Source organism: Castanea sativa, chromosome 8, assembly GCF_040712315.1.
Source record: "Castanea sativa cultivar Marrone di Chiusa Pesio chromosome 8, ASM4071231v1".
NCBI lineage: Eukaryota > Viridiplantae > Streptophyta > Magnoliopsida > Fagales > Fagaceae > Castanea > Castanea sativa.
In genome coordinates, this window is record NC_134020.1 from 55,006,184 (window position 1) to 55,023,687 (window position 17,504).

The following is a 17,504-nucleotide window of genomic DNA, read 5'->3' on the forward strand; positions in this document are numbered from 1 at the left end:
ACCCCAACAATAACAACCAGTAACAACTTGCCACTTATGTTTTGTTGTAAAAATGTTGTGAAAATATTATGAACATATCATTTCTCACTAAAAAAAGTTAGTTGAATTACTAATTTTGTCTTCCAAATATTAGGTAATGTTTAATTTTTGAGAAAAATTTAAGTACAGTGCTTAGGTTCTATTCTTTAAGTTCTCCTTTTAAGATTTAATCATGTGGCTGTACTTAACTAAAAATACACTTCCATTCATGAGAAAAAAACCACATGACAGAATCTTAAGAGAGGAACTTACAGAGTAACATTTAAGTACTATACATAAGTTTTATTCTTAATTTTGGACCACTCAACAATTAGTTATGTCAATTTATTCTATTACCTTTCAAAATCAAGTCGATTTTATCCTTCAGTTTCACTTTTTTCTCCATTCAAATTTTATCGAAAACAATAATTATAATTGTTTAGCTTTAGAAATTTTAAAACTTTCTACAAGTTTTTATTTTTATTTTTAAAGTTGTACTATGTTGACAACATTCAATAATTTGGTAAATATTTAAATGTAAGAGGATATTTTAAGGATGGAATTGGCTTTTAAAAAAAAATAAATTGAGAGACTATATTGGCATAATTGATAGTTGAATGACCAAATTGACACAATAAATAGTTAAGGGACTATAATGAACTTTACCCTTTCATTGAAGGACCAAGTCAGTAATTTAACCAAAAATAGTTTTGATTTTAGGTAGTAAATATAGGTAACATTCTTTTTTCTTTTTCTTTTTTTAAAAAAAAAAAAATCTAATTCAACTGATAAGCCTTATAGTTCTTAAAACGATGGGATAAAAGAAGCACTCTTGTGTAATTAGGATTATACATGTGGTCACTTTATCACATAACAAAAAAAATCTTCTAATCTAATTTTATTGAATAGGGATTATTCACTTTATCACAATGCACTAAATCAATGGAATATCTTGGGATGAGCTTGATGCTAAAGCCATCCCAAGATAACAAGATATTCTAATTTAAGGATTATCTTCTAATCTAATAACAAGATATTCTAATTTTATTGAATATGATTATGTGCATTGTGATAACCCCATTTGTGTTCCTAGAATATGTCAAGAGAACAAATGCATTTTTGATATTCGCTATTTTGATGGTAGTCACACTACGGGTTATCTATCAGCTGAAGCCTAAAACATTCAAATTCCCTACAAGTGAGGGGGCATATGAAACCTATGAATATTTTTTGGGGTTGGCTTATTCAATGAAAATATACATTTTAGTCGAGAACGATCAATCCTAAAGCAACTAAAAGATCACACTGACCTACGTTTTTCATATTGCCTTTCTAATTGGACCATTGAACAAAATCCCTTCACATATTTACATTTTGGCAGTGATGCACAAATTAATGGAAATGATCAAGCAATAGTACAAAGAACACCATTATTACCTGGCCAAAAACACTACAATGTGGAAGTGTTGAGTATTTGGCTGAATGGAGAGAAGCTTCCAATAGATCCAGCAGGGCTTCAAGTGAGAGGTGATTCTAGTGGTGGGTTTATTATTGATGCAGGAACTACAATTACTTTACTTGTTCCTAATGCATATAACACTGTCAGAAATGAGTTTAAATCTTCTGTCCCAATTTTCCTGCTCTACTCTATACTCCACCAATAAAAACTTGCCACGTGTTCACCTAATTAATTAAATACTATCATTATTAAGTTAATAATGGTGAACGGTAGCATTAATAAGTCAATAATGGTAGTATTTAATTAATTAGGTGAACACGTGGCAAGTTTTTATTGGTGGAGTATAGAGTGGAGCAGGAAAAATGGAACAGAAGATTTGGACTCATCAGAAATGCAATAGTTGAGTACTGCTTTAAGCAATATAAGTGGAGTCCTATGGCGAATACTGGCATGCTGTATGGCCTTTGCTATAATGCCCAGCCAACTGAAAATCAACCATTTCCACCATTAGCAATAAAATTTCTCGGAGCAAAACTTGAGATTAGTTCTCATAAATTCTTCAAATCAGTTTATGAGAATGTGTATTGCTTAATTGACTATCATTCCTACTTCTGAAAAAGGGGTAAATATTTTAGGGGCAATTCATCAGATAAATTATCGATTCTTATTTGATGTTGGAACACGTGAAATGTCCCAGAGCTTTGTCAATTTAATTAGAAGGACTCAACTAATTAAAACAAAATAAAATAAGAAGTCTTAACTGTACAGTTTTTAGACCCCTTAAACACAACCAGATTAACTTAATTATTTAGCCAAATGATTAACTTAAGTAAATTATGTAAATCTAGGTTAACACATATAAATCATATCATTGAAACAGTGCGGAAAATAAATAACACAACGATATGATAACCCAGGAAAACCACGCCGATAAAAAACTTGGGGAGGATTTAGCCTAACTATCCTCAAGGTAAAATGAATTAACTATGAAAAAATTGAAATTTCCACAATAGCGACTTAGACCATTAATATCTTATTGCTACCTCGAGTAGAAAACTTACTACCACGACCCCGTGACAGCTCCGAGTCTACGAACTACTTCTTTCTCAGATTCACAGCAAGTACAAGCACTTCCGCTTGTGTATCTTTAAGCTCTTAATGCAGCAACTGAATGATCACCAAGCTCTCGACATCAATTTCGATTTTGATAACCCTAAGTATATGTGAAGGCAAACACCTCTAGATCTCACAAGAGAGTCACATACACAGCATAAACAACAACTGCAACAACCTCTAAAACGTTGATAGGGTTTTCCCTTTTATACCTAGGGCAAAACATAAAACCCTACACGTCAAACGGGCTTTGGCTGAGTTGGAAAAATTCTGCAGAAAAACAATCTGCACGAGCTTCGATCGATCGAGTCTAATTTTCAATCGATCGAGCCAGGTAGATTTACACAGTAAATACTGCAGTGCACTTGATTCCAACTTTACACATAAACATACTTTGAGCAAGTCTAAAAACAAGACTAAACGTTTTGATCATGATTTGCCAACATTATAAAATGAAGTTCTAATACACTTAAACCTAAAGTTTTAGAACCCAACATTAACATTCACCTTAATTTCTTTTCTCTTGGGGTTAGGGAGTTATGGCATGATTCAAAACCAGTATTCATTCTTGTTTTCTTTTTTAACTAATGAGGGTTTCCCAAGTTCTTTGAGCACTAAATTCTTCCTATAGCGTAAGGAAATTGTCCTTAATATCATCCCACAAATACCTAACATTACAACAAATGACCTTGGTGTCACCATATATAATCGAATTTCAATTTATAGTGTCCGTTCCATGATGATTGCGCTTTATATTAAGCCAAGACAGATTAGTTTTTGGTGTAGGTAGAATTTGTACCCACTATAATTTATTCGTAAATCACCACTTGGATTTCAAACAGACTTAAATCCAATAATAACCAGCATACATATAGCAGATGTAACATATAAACCTCTTTACTGCTCATTCAAGATATTGCCAAATCCCACCAGTCACAAGCACAATTTGCAATCAATGAATGAGAAGAAACATGTTCTAAGAAAGTAGGTAATACATAAGATCATGACTAGTTGATGACATTAGAAACTTCGGTAATGCATTGGGCAAAAGCAATGCAGATTATATTGACCCTTAGATATCTTGCACTCAATTAAGTATAAATTCATTCAACAAAGCCACAGGAATTTTTTTTTTTTTTTTTTAAATTTTTAAAACAAGTAATATAGTATTTCAAGCCACCCACCTCCCCACCTCTTTAATCATTACAGACACTCACAGTAAGTTTGAAATCTTAAGATCTTGATCTCAATCTCAATCTCAATCTCAATCTCATACTCATAGGAAATGCAAGTTCCTGAAATGACAGTTGGAAATTATATATAAAAAACTCACTTTTTATAGGCACAACTTTACCAACTTTAAAATCATTTTTAATTTTAAAGTATTCCTAAATAACAAACTCCATTATTCCAAAAAAATCTGATAACCCAAAGTGAGAAATTACGAAATACAAAGAAACTCACTCTTGGAGCTGGGTTCAGGTTCAGCTTACCTGTCGGTGATGAACAGTGCGAACGAAATTAGAATTGTTAGGGCAAGAAAGAGCAACAGAAGACTTACCATGCATGCATGGTTCTTTTCATTTTTGAAATGGTTTCGATTTATTTACGATTTTGCCATTTCGCACACTCTCTGTTCCCACCTTTTCGCTAGTCCTAGGATTGAATGACGAACTAGAACCCTACAAACTTTTCTTATATCTTTTTATTGAACGATTCCATTGTTAAATTGCATATGTTTTTTTATTATATCCTCTGTGTTTGCAAAATTTCAAAAAAATCAAAGATAGATAGCTATATCATCAATTAAAGGTTTGAATTTTAAGTTTTTATAGTCTTAAATTATACATAAAATATATGTTTATAGATGGAATAATAATTAACATCCGATTTGAACAAAATTTAAAATATATGTTTAGAACATAAAGAACATGCAATTTAACAGTTAAATTTCAAAATATATAACCTTGTTAAGTCTTTAGTAAGAGTTTGAAGGATTTCATTCCAAACTAGTTTGGGGAGAGAGATTTTATCCCAAATTGAATAACTTTTAGAATTTTGAAGTGGCTTCAAAAGTTTGTACATCTTAAAATGGTGAAAATATTTTTTATTTTTAGGTAAAAACTTACAAAGGAGAAAATAAAATCATATTCCAAAAAAAAAAAAAAATCTTAACCATAAGGTTCTTTATTATTATTATTTTAGATACAACCATAATGTTTTTCTAGATGTCTTCACTCTCCATACGAATATTAGGAAGTATCAACCAATTGAGCTACAAGCTCTTGGCACCATAACATTCTTTATTTTGATTGAAATGAGTACACATTTCGAGTACCACTTTATTGGTGCTGATTAAAAAATACACTGCCCCACCCAAACATATGTTTTGAACCGATTTTTTTTTCTTTCCCCAGGAATGAAAGCAACATTCTATATATTTGTCATTAAAATAAACATTATGAAAAAAGTTTTTAAAATCGGAATTGAGGAGAAATATTAGTAACCCTAATAGTTAACTTGGACATTGGTTATTCATTATAGCCTAATTTAATACTAGTTAATCTAATAGTTAACTGGTAAAAGTCAAATCGTACAATAAAAAAATGAGTGACGCTAAGAATACAACATTTTCCCAATAAATTTTATAATGGTTAACTTGGCAAGTTATTAATTCTCATATGAAGTATGAACCGATTAATGGTGCCAATTTATATATGGACAAAGTGATGAGCGAGGAAGAAAAAGTTATGATATTTTATGTTGTTTTTTCTTTTCTAGCGAAATAGGATTTTAAATTTAAAATCCTAATTCCACTAAGAAAGAGAAACAAAATAAAATATTAAATATTTTCTTTTCTCGTAACCAATCTGCACCACAAAGTTTGACTACAAACTTAATATTGTCTAAATTCGAATTAGATAACACTCTCACTCTTTTTGATGAATACACATAATATTTCCCGATTGACTATGATCCGTTCAGCAATATGAGATTGGCCTCCACGATGAAAAAGATGAATTACTATCTAGACATGAGATTAGGAAAAAAAAGAATCAAGATGTATTAGAATTTCCTGATTACCTTTGTGTCAATCCTCCGTTTGGCCTAGGACATCAGCCTATTAAGATTTAATGAAAAAAAAAAGAATAAAAAGCTTAATATCACTTATTGGTAAGGCAAAAGGGCTCCCATATGCTCCAATACCCATGAAACAATACTCTCCAACCCTAAATGGAAAATTCATCAAGCATGGTGAGAATTGAGACCCACTTTTACTATGACTTTCTAGAGCCTTGGTGTGATTGCAAGGGAGGAATAAAAAGAAAAAAAAAATCGATTATGGATTTCTAAACTTTTAAATTTTTTTTATAAAAAAAAAGTCTTTATTAAAAAAAATCCAAATATATTTTTTGATTTGAAATTAGAAAAGAAAAAAAAGCATTGTTTGGGTGGATTTAACGGTACAATTGGATGTCGATGAATCGGAAGGATTATGTTAGAAATGAATACAAGTTAAAGAATTAAAGAAAAAAAAAAAAAATTCTTGTTCTTTGATAGGCAAAACAAAACCTTTTATGGGTCCGTTTGGATAGAACTTATTACTGAAAATTGAAAATACTGTAGCAAAATAATTTTAAAATATGTGAATAGTACCGCGAGATCCATTTTTAATGAAAAAGTTGCTGAAAAGTGAAATTTGTGGGTCCATAAACAGTGCACGAATGCACTGTTCATGACTGAAAAGTCAAAATAAGCTGCTGGGTAAAAAAAAAAAAAAAAAAAAAGAAGCAAAAACGTAGACGCACAAACGGCGGATCCAAACGCCCTCATAGACATGCACTTTTCTCAGTTACGTGGTTCACTCATATATATCATAGTACAATTAGGCCGGCTATGATAGTATCCATTGAGGTACACAAATGAGAGTAGTTTTTAGATTCCACGTTTCTACATAAATGGAAAAAGGAAATACTAACTCTTATCAACATGACATTATTAAAGATAGAGAGACCAATACGTCAGTAGGTTATAAACATTGATGCTAAATAGATTTCCCATCAATTTTTTCTGTCAAAGATGTCGACTGTATTGTATTGAGAAAATAATGATTCAGCAAAAAAAAAAAACGTTTTGAGAAAATAATGAAAGGCTCCAATGGTGGTAGGCTAAACCTATTGGTTATATAACCTCTATCCTTATTCCTTTTATTGAGGGAAAGCTCTTCGAATTGACGTAAAGGAGGGACCATGATAGAACAAATTACCCATCACTGCTATGTACGGAGTATTAAAAAAATACAGATGAGGATAATAAATAACCCCAAAACTTTATAATAATAAAAAAATCCATATAAATTTAGCTGTGACCTGTGGGGACCAACCAAGCTTGTTTCCGGGACTTAATTTCAGAGTAACTTAGAAATTATACTCCACAGTTGAAGTATTTAGATTTTATACTTTTAAAATTTCATAATTTAGATTTTACTTTTTTATATTTAGGGGTGTTAAATTTTACACCATAATGTTTTAGAATTTAAATTTTATCTCCTAAAGTTTGAGAATGTTTAGATTTTACACTCCGAAATTTTGAAACTTTATGATGTAAAATCCAAATTTTGAAATGTTAGGGTGTAAAATCTAAACACCCTCAAACTTTAAGAGTGTATTGTAATTTGTAATTTACCCTTAATTTTATAATCTTCCATAACAAAGCATGTTTTGAGTTACCATTAAAGCTTAACTACTTGCTGTTTAAACTAAACAAGAGTTTGAATTAGAACTTCATAGTTAAAATTATCCAAGTAGAATATAATTTGAAAATACAATTAAGACTTTTTTAAATAGAGGTCGTGGTTTGTGTTTTGGGCCATGAGCTATTGAGCTCACATGCATGTACAGACAACATACTACTGTAACTGTACCTCTACAGCACTAATCAAGGGATGCCTAGCACAGTTCCCAGAGTTCTTAATGGTTTGCCCCTAGGACCTGGGTTCATCTTACAACTTGTGAACCCCATAAATGTGCGAACTTCATATATTGTGTGAGAGATGATGCCTATACAAGATGCATGAGAAAAATTATTGCTTGGAGCTAAGGTTGAACAAGTCACTCTTGAAATGTAAAGGGGCTCAACTATATTGGCAATCATTTAATTTTCAAAGAGGTAATAGATATGAGATTGTCTTACAAAAATCAAGTTCACATTTTTATTGATATGTATGCTTAGCATGATGTCTAGTCTATACATGCCACTACCACATTTCATGTCCAATGCACAAAAAGGATGAAGTGATCTAAAGTTAACAAGACAAATGATTAAGGTTACCAGCAGGAAACGGATTCCCCCCCCAAAAAAAAAAAGTGATATGAAGGACAGTCAAGCTCGATTTGTCCGTCTTCCAACTAAAAGGGCCAACTCTGTATCAATCTTGAGGGAGATGTCAAGTGCTTTTACAGAATGTGTTAGTGCACCGCTGCAAAACAACATCGAGAGGAATAGTTTAAATCATACTATGAATATTAGTATCATTAGTAGCTTGTAAATTGATGGCAAGTACTACAAAGAACAAAAGACTTTGATTAATATAACAAGCTGCATCTCCAACCTTCAATGTTACTAATTATATATGAAGTGAATCAGATTCAACTTCTTACCAATAAGAAGACTAAACTGGTGACACTGGCAACCCGTGTAATGCATGCATTTCTATAGTAGTTATTATGGACTGTATTTATAATCGGAGGTAGAGTTGCAGTCCTGTCCCATGCTATGCTTTCCCATATTCTATAAATACTAACCATGTTCAAAAGTAAATTCAACTAATTTCCATCATTCTAGACATAGAGTTTATCACCAAATATGTGACTCTCCTATGCCATGACACTGACACGAAGCGACAGTACGCCCTGTCAATCAGCAGTTGTGCCACTAAGCTCACACCAACATAACATCCTAATTTATGAGCAATGCTTCCACAACCAATGCAGCCAAGAGCCTCAGTGGCATTACCCAGTTCTTCCCATAGGGAAAGCTTAGGTTCAAATGCAGTGGTACACTCTGGGAAAGCTAGGATTTTAGTCAGGGGGATTAAAAATATAAATAATTTTAAAAATAGAAATCTATATGATCAAAAAAGAAATTTAATTTTCATGAAAAATATATAATAAATGTAAATTATAATTTTCTTTCTAAAGTGTATACATACAAGTGTAAATTTCATAAAATTAAAATAATTATAAAAAATAATTGACATCTACAGTTAACACTCAAGTGATCAATCTATGTATAAAAGTTTAAGCAAGTAATTTGATTACTTAAAAGTACATTGAAAAAATAAATCAATATAGAACGTGTAAAAGTCTTTTATGTGCCTTGATTGTTTTAAAAAATTTAGAGCATCTGAGCATCTAAACTTTATCTCTTTCAATTATTCAAAATTTTGGTTTTATAGAAAAAATCATTGAAAGCATGACAGAGGTGGGCAGCAGAATTTAGGAAAAAGAAAAACTGACAAATTTTCCTAAGTGGCTGCACTGGCTTGGTTGTGGAAAACCATTGTTCTTTTCCTTTTTTTGAGTTTAAAATGCAGGTCCCACAAATGCTTATAGTAAACAAGAACGTTGGGTTTGGGGAGGGAGTGGATCCCATGATGTAGAACAATGAATGCTCCTATATAAAAAACGCTAAACACTGTAATCCAAAATTCCAAATTGATGTAAAACAAAATTCTTCAAGAAATTTTAGGAAAATAAAGCAGAAAATAAAATAATATAAGAATCAGCACTTAGGATTTGCTTGGATTCCAACCCAGCAAGGATATGAAATCTAGAAATCCAGCACCTAGGGTTGCCTGTAATTAGAACCAGGCATTGGAAAAACCCCAATAGAAATTTTATTCATCATAAACTTGTACTTGTTGGAGTACAATTTATTTTTTGATAAGTACTCGTAGGAGTACAATAACACACATAGAATACTAGGACTATATCCTAACGCTAATTGATTTTTGAGCTCGATTTTGGGGAGGTTTTCTCTTTTTGCTAATTGGTTTTGGGGAGGGGGTTGTACTAGGCACTTATGGGGTTTTGCGTGGAGTCAGGGGAAGTTGATTGCCTCCCCTTAGCTCTACCATTGGTGAAACATCTCCATTATCAATGGAACTAGCTATTCCTTATGCAGCAACATGACAATTTTAGGAATCACAATATATCTCACTTCAAAATGAGTACATCCCCCTTAATGAGTTGTAACTTCTATACACAACCTGTTGCTCTTTTCAATTAGATAATCTCCATTGGACAAGTTGAACAGCATAGCCATATAAAAAACAACTCTATGGTCTGATTTTAGTAATTAAGGATTAAGAGTTGCAACAGTACCTGGAAATATATGTCACTCCAGTTTGTCCAATTTTGTGTATTGTTTCAAGAGTAACATTTCCTGATGCCTGTCACCATGAAACAAACCAACCCCTAATTAGCTTTGAAAAAGGTGCACAATAAGCAATTCATCTTAGAAGTTATCATCAATTCATCTAGAAGTTATTATCATGCAATTACAAGATAGAGTTCATAATATATAGTAACAAAGAATATTGCAATCGATGCTCTAAACCAATAACAATGATGATGAGGAATTGAGGGCTGGTTAAACTAGATTTGAAGTGATGGACAAATAACGCAAAAAATCAAATACATGGGGTTAAGGCTTGAATGACGATGACAAGATAATGAAGCAGTTATTCAGCAATGAAAAATTGTTATTGTTGCACCTCTCCTCACAGGCTTCTATTAACCTTAAAGAGCCATTACATTGAGGTAATATCATGAGAATGGGGGAAAAGTAGAATGTCGCTAAGGAAGTGTAAAGATTATGCCTGAAGCTTTGAGTTCATGTTAGTCAAAGAATGCACCTAATAAGAGATCACAGAACTGAATAGACAAAGTACCTCTCTTTCATTTGTGCTAGACAGAGAAGTATTTATGAACATGGGTGAAAGCATGATAAACTAGACAATATCAGCATTTTTTTTTCTTTTGAAAAATTAATGATCTAACTGGAAGATAGACATCAGTCACAGCTCCTGTTAAGTCCACAGCTAACATAATACACCAAGATTTTGGTACTGAACTACGTATCATTCCCAATTTCTTCAATGAACCATCGATTGTTTCAGTTGTTCAAATTGCATCAATACTACCCTTACACAGCCTTACCAACTATGCAAACAACAATTGCTGATGTGAGATGCTTTGTCATACACATCCCTATAATCTTGATGTGTAGTATGTCAGTCCACGATAGTCCCACAAAATTGAAAGATATGGAGATTTTTAATTTAACATAAAAAGAGAGTAAATAAATAAATAAATTGTGCTTCCTAATGAGCAGACCTACCTAATCTATATTACTAATGCTTTGTGTAAATTTGGTTTTGTGCCTTTGTATGTCCTAATTTCATGAAAGTAACATGTTTAATGTGCCATGATAGCATTATAAAGATATGTGTACAAAATAAATGTCTACCACATTAGTGATTACAATTTGCATGGTAACAGTCAAGCAATGTAAAGATAGCATCGAAGTGCTTTTAACTTCAAGGACTGAATTGGAACAATGAATAGTTTAGGGATGACATTGATACCTGACACACAGTTCACTGACCAAAAATAAATAAATAACTTAGAATATTAGTTACCTCAGTCTCAAATCTCCCATTAATCACATTCACTGCTTCTTTAAGCATAGATACATCTACATCACCATTTGGTAGTGGCACAACCATGTTATCCAACATTATCCGAGTCAAGGAAGTCTTTGTTTGAGATGCATAATGTAACACCTCATGTACTTCCTCAAGTGTCCTAGTTTCAACCTGTGGGGAAATTTAAATAAATAAAAATTGTGTTCTAACAACCATAGTTTCCGCCAAAACAAATTCTGCACATGCATGTGAAATAGATAGATGCTACACACACACAAATAAGTATAGAGAGAGAGAGAGAGAGAGAGAGAGAGAGAGAGAGAAATCTGCTGGAACACTTGACAAAATAAATGGGAGGACACATTAAATACAAAGTTGATATCAAACAAATCATTGATGAACACTTCACTTAAATGCAACAAAGAAACAATTTCAATAAAGAAACTTGACAATTTTCACCTTTGCTTGTAGATACATGACACTTTAAAAACTGTTTAAATTTTAAGGGTAGAGAATACTACCTCAACTTCCATTTTAAGGTTCTTCTGCTCTAAATACAAGTCAACAGATTTAACGGCATTTGTGACACCTCCAGCTATTGATATGTGATTATCTTTTATCAATACCATATCAAATAAGCCCATTCTATGGTTCCTCCCTCCACCAATCAGTACCTATAATGACAGAATACTAAAAGGTCACAAAAAAAATTTGAACAGAAATTGGAGGAGAATTGTAACATTCAAGTAAAAGCAATGAAATGATCTATACCGCCCACTTATCCACCAAACGTAAGCCTGGAGCAGTTTTCCTCGTCTCTAAAATACATGCAGGGTATGCAGCACCTGCCATTTCCTGCAGAAAACAAGAACATGACCATAAATGTCTCCTTCAGGCTTTACACATCTGTCAGTGATTATGTATGCCAGTAAGATTTAGCTCAGTTCAGTTTGCCTTAAATTGTTGTACTATAAATCTAACATCTAATTTGGATATTTATTAAGAACAAAAATTTTAATAATTAGAATATACCTTGTTCAATCTTAGCCACTCAACAAAAATTATGTATGATCATATTTTTAATCATATGTGCAGGTATATGAGACCATATTCTGTTATCACCCAACTTAAAACCTAAAACTTGACAGATGAGCCACCAAGGAAAAATTGTAAAACTTCAAGAAAGGATATAGAGATCAAGTACTTCTTAAAATACAATTTGTCCTATATTAGTCTTTTTAATAAGTAATGTGGAAATATAAATTAAAAGGAAGCTCTTAAAAAGAAGCTTTGCTAGAATCACAATCAAAGATTCAACATATCCAAGAAATCAACTGTAAATTTACAGGAACCCCCACAACCCCCTGCCCCCCAAAAAAAAAAAAAAATTGTGCACCGATCTAATATCGAGTGCGAGCACACACAAAAAAAAAAAAAAGACTTAATTTCCAATACAGATCTCTCCACTCTATCAATTATTCCACTCCCTCCAAATTAACCACATAATACAATGAAGGTTTGCAGACAACAGACTACTGTTTTGATGCTTTCTATACATCCATATCCAACAGGAGAAGACATCTATCACATTAAGGCAGCATCACCCAATCCACCCAAAAGACCATAACTCAAGCACAACAAGTCAATGGCGCAATAAATCATCCATAGATGAAACCCCACTAGCCATATACATGCAACACTGGTTAACCAACACCCCTTTCCTTTTAATTTGGTTATCTATGGTTAAAATCTTACCCTACACTGTAGTCCACACATAGAAAGCCACCAGTTTAGGTATCTTATTATTCCAGAAACACCTCCACGGCCCACGGGAAAGACCCTTTGCTAGCACCTCCCAGGAATTCATGGTAAAATTAAACACTACACATACCAGAAATTCAGAGCTATAAGGTCTCCATCTCATGCAATCGGCCCCTTTGGAAAGAGAAATATGAGAATATAAAGAATCCATCAGAAATTCTATCCCCTCTAGTGCCCAATCATGAAATTTATGAATGAACCTGAGATTCTGAAAAGAAATTCTGTCCTCTCTAGAACATAACAAAATGGATACCAAGGCTTCCTTATTCAACACAATTGAGTATCATTCCAGGTATACTTCTTTTAATGCTAAATCATCACACCACGCATTGAGACAAAATCTGATTGTCCTACCATCCCCAACTTTAAAGTATATGAAATTGGGAAACTTGTCCCAGTCAGCTCTAATTCCTTTCCATAGACTACACCCGTCACCTGTGTGGCCTACGCATTTCCAAACTATACCAACCAGCTCCCAAAACCCCATATTTAACAACTACACATTCCAGGAGGCCCGGCTACCTCGAATTAGCCAGAAATCCTGTTTTAGTTTTTTATGTACTAGGATCAATATGGGGGATTCCGAAGTTTCTTTATTGAATCCAAGTTATTTCAGTTGGTGGTGGAGGAAGGAGGGAATTTTTTTTCCCTTAAGATCTTTGAATGGGGAAAATTCTACATGCAATCGGTGTTTATGGGCAAGAGTGCAGCTCTTTGGTTAGTGCGGAATCTGGAACACTTTGTGATTGGGGTTAGTCCTAAGCAATTTTTCACGCTCAGGGAAGGTGCTACGGCGTACACCTTGCAAAGGGGGTCCAATTCTTTTGGGCAGTACGCATCAGTGACAGAGCTTAAGGTTGGTGGGCGGCGGCGAACTATCATTATTCCTGCCGGTAAATTACAACACGGATGGAGAATTTTTGGGGTTGAATTACGAAGGATGTTGGAACCTGCTCAATATGCGCTAGGTGGATTGCAGTTTGTACCGTATAGGTCTAAGCAGATCCCCAAACATCATCCTCCCAGGTCCTATGTGGAAGCTGTCAAAGCTCCAGTGCAGGCAAGGTTGAAGCATGTTCAGCAGCCCCTCAACAAAGAGTAGCCTTCTTTTCTTGGTCTGCTTCCTTAGGTAAGATCTTAACAACAGACAACCTTCGTAAAAGACGAGTGATAGTTCTTGACTGGTGCTTTATGTGTAAGAGGTGTGGGGAGTCGGTGGATCATCTTCTACTTCATTGCACCATAGCTTGGGAGTTGTGGTCTTTGGTTTTCTGTTTGTTTGGTATTCAGTGGGTTATGCCTCGTACTGTTATTGAGGTGTTTGAGGCTTGGCAAGGAAAGTTTGCGCGACATCGTCACATTGATGTTTGGAGATTAGTACCTCACTGCTTGATTTGGTGCATTTGGCGAGAAAGGAATGCTAGAAGTTTTGAGGGCTGTGAACGATCTTTGCTGGAGATTAAGTCTTTTTTCTTACACACTCTCTTTGAATGGAGTGTAGTTTTTTCTCATTTTTCTTGTTCTTCCTTTTCTATTTTTCTTGACCGTTGTTCTTTTTTTCTTGATTTTTGCACCCATAGTACATCCCCAATGTACTCGTCTTGGCATTTTCTTTATTATTATTAATAATATTCTTACGTTATTTATCAAAAAAAAAACTACTAACCAAGCAGGGGTAGGTTAAATATTAGTCTGATCAAGCAATGACAGTAGGCTACATATATGGGCACGAAAGGCTGGCATTTTTTCCCAATCCAAGTAATCATGATTCACATTGAAATAGTTTATGTGCTATAGTAAAAATGCATGTGAAAAATTATAGCAACCTGTTAATCAGTTTCATTTACCAGGGGGGAAAAAGGAGAGAACTATACCTTTGTTAGAGTTGCTATTCCACTCATCCTCTGCATAAAATTTAGTGCTACTCTTTCAGCTACAACAATGTTGTGTGCCCGTCCTGCACATAAATTGGTAAGGATTATAAGCTTCTTATTTTCTTTTTCTTTTTTTTTCAGGAATTTCTAAGGTACTGACAATTCCTTTTCTTCTTGCCTTCTTGGCTTACCGTAAACTTTTCCAAACTGCAGTCCTTTATGAACGCAATCTCCATCTTTTTGAGACCACTCCACCTGACATTAAAATGTACATTTAAAAATGACCAAGCATGCAAACTAAAATAAACTACATACATATTGCAGTTCCTTGATACCTTCAAAGAAGGATCAACCTCACGAAATACCATCTCTGCAAGTGCAATTCCAGCAATAATACCATCTTCCTTTGCCAAGAAATTAGCTTCCACTTCCATATCAACAGGAATGGTGGCCATACTTGTCACATCCCCTATAAATAATAGTATCATACATTATTAGATATTTACTGTTGGTTATAAGAGCCTTTTCTATGTTAAAAATGTAAAAATCATTACAAAATATATATATAGGTGAAAGTTGAATGACTCTGCCTTAAGTCCTTGACTCAGAAACAAAATTAGACCAGATATAATATTCATTTGTTAAATGGTAAGTTATAGACACACCTAATTGACATTCCAGTCAGAGCTCACTGGCTCAAATATTAGATTCATTAAAATCAGTGGGTGAGGTTAATTGGACAAAAACAATAGAAGATAAGATAAGAGAAGGTAAACCTTGACCCCCAGCATCTTCAGCAAGTGCTAAGTTGATGATTCCCTTCAAATCATAGGTAGGGTGCAATGGAGGCTTCAAAGCCATAGATTCAAATGATATGCTGGGATTTCTGGCAGTTACAGCCACCCTAACAATCCGTCTGCAATGTCCAGATAATTAAAACATGGTGAACCAACAAATTTATTAAACATACTTGAGCAATATATGCCTAAACGAACCTTGATGTTGTAAATAAGCAAGGCACAACTATTGGAGAAACAGACAGGATCCGAGCCATTAATTGTTTGTTTTTGACGCTCTTAAGAAGTGTGCAGTGTTTTGCTCAGCTCTTTTATTCTATTCGTCAAGCATCTTCGATTACACAATACCACTCATGTTCTTTTAAGTGATGAGAAATTTCAAGAAAAGATTAGACTAACAGCTTGTCTCTTATTCAACAAAGTCAAGGTGAAGCCCATTTCCTGAAAACAAAAAAATTACCAAAAGGCATATATATAAACAACTTTTTTCCTTTACTCCCACCCAAAAAAAAAAAATCCAAAAGTATTACTGCATTATTTTCAGAATTCCTTTCCTATCTAAAGATTGTAGTATTGGACATTTAAGGACGCAACCATTGTGTCCAGTTGTGTATGGACAATTATCTACCTAAAGCATATTCTACTACACAAGAATGGTTTACCATTTTTTTAGTAGGTAGATTACAGTTACACACACCTAGAGGGTTTTGAACCCATAAGCCATAACCTCTCTCCACCTTATCATAATACACGGTGTCAATGAAAATTAGAACAGAAAAACAATGTATGCTCTTGTATCCTAAGGACATATGCTGTAGCGTTGTGAAAAGCAATCGGCCAAGTGCGCCCTGAGTGAGTATTTTGTGCTAATGGACCCTGATTTCCTTTATCCACTGTGAGAAAGTAATAAAGGTTGAGAGATTTCCCCTATAAGCTCTTTTTTTGGTTTGATAAATAATGAAACATCATTAATCAAAAAGACCCAGGTACACCAAGAGTGTAAATGGATAGGAGTACATCAAGACCATAAATTACAATGATCAAGCATAGCAAAAAGATTAGACTTTCCCCTATAAGCTCATATGATCTAGTTGCCTGTTTTATTCACCAAAACTGTTCTAAGTGTGCAACTTAGTGCCATCACAAGGCAGAAAATTTGTGTGTAAATTCTGCCCTGTGATGATACAAGGAGAGGAGGTGTCATTGGCCAAAATGTGTCATACAATGTTTTCAATAGAATTGAACAAATTCATCATTTCTATAGCTTTATACTAGCTATGGTTCTTCAATCAAACAAAACACTAATCAACACACATGAACTCATACACATAGATTCTTGTTTTGAGTATGAAAAGAAGCTACAAATATGCCAAATGATTTGTTGACTACAAAAGATATACACAGATATTCAGAAAATTCATTACAAACATCAAAAGATAAGATTAGAATACAGGCACAAGAGGTGTTTGTTTATTTGTTTTACCTGATTTGAGATTATAGATAGTGAACGTTTTGTGAGTGTGAGGCCTAACTGATTAGACAGAGTCTGCAGCAAAAACCTTAAAAAAAACAGCAATGGGAGAGAGACCAATTGACTCGCACGTGAATTTCGGAAATGGATATGGGGGCAGAGGCGGGCAAGAGTGATTAATTAAATGACAAAAACACCCTCAAGTCAGAGGGCTGAGTGGGGCCGGAGCAAAGAGCATGGC

At 33.8% G+C, this 17,504-nt stretch overlaps 1 protein-coding gene across 2 annotated transcripts; it reads right to left on the reverse strand.

The window, feature by feature from the left end:
- Positions 1-7,774: 7,774 nt before the first annotated feature.
- Positions 7,775-17,504, reverse strand: LOC142608272 (nicotinate-nucleotide pyrophosphorylase [carboxylating], chloroplastic). 2 transcript variants are annotated; one of them, XM_075780017.1, is made up of 11 exons: positions 17,276-17,430; positions 15,991-16,233; positions 15,772-15,911; positions 15,331-15,464; positions 15,187-15,250; positions 14,996-15,078; positions 12,072-12,155; positions 11,822-11,974; positions 11,295-11,471; positions 9,976-10,043; positions 7,775-8,069 (listed from the first exon to the last, which is right to left on the reverse strand). In XM_075780017.1, the coding sequence occupies exons 2-11, from the start codon at positions 16,047-16,049 to the stop codon at positions 7,973-7,975; spliced, it is 1,059 nt and encodes a 352-aa protein (XP_075636132.1). In that variant the 5' UTR covers positions 16,050-16,233; positions 17,276-17,430; the 3' UTR covers positions 7,775-7,972. The 2 variants fall into 2 exon arrangements, with proteins under 2 accessions (XP_075636132.1, XP_075636133.1); XM_075780018.1 differs by lacking the exon at positions 15,991-16,233 and having other exon boundaries at positions 17,276-17,504.

Coding starts and splice junctions, on each gene's coding strand:
- LOC142608272 (XM_075780017.1), bottom strand. CDS start 16,049: ATGGCTCGGATCCTGTCTGTTTCTCCAATAGTTGTGCCTTGCTTATTT. Junction 11,472..11,821: donor ACCTTAAAATGGAAGTTGAG/GTAGTATTCTCT, acceptor ATTTCCCCACAG/GTTGAAACTAGGACACTTGA. Junction 8,070..9,975: donor GGAGTGACATATATTTCCAG/GTACTGTTGCAA, acceptor GTTGTTTTGCAG/CGGTGCACTAACACATTCTG.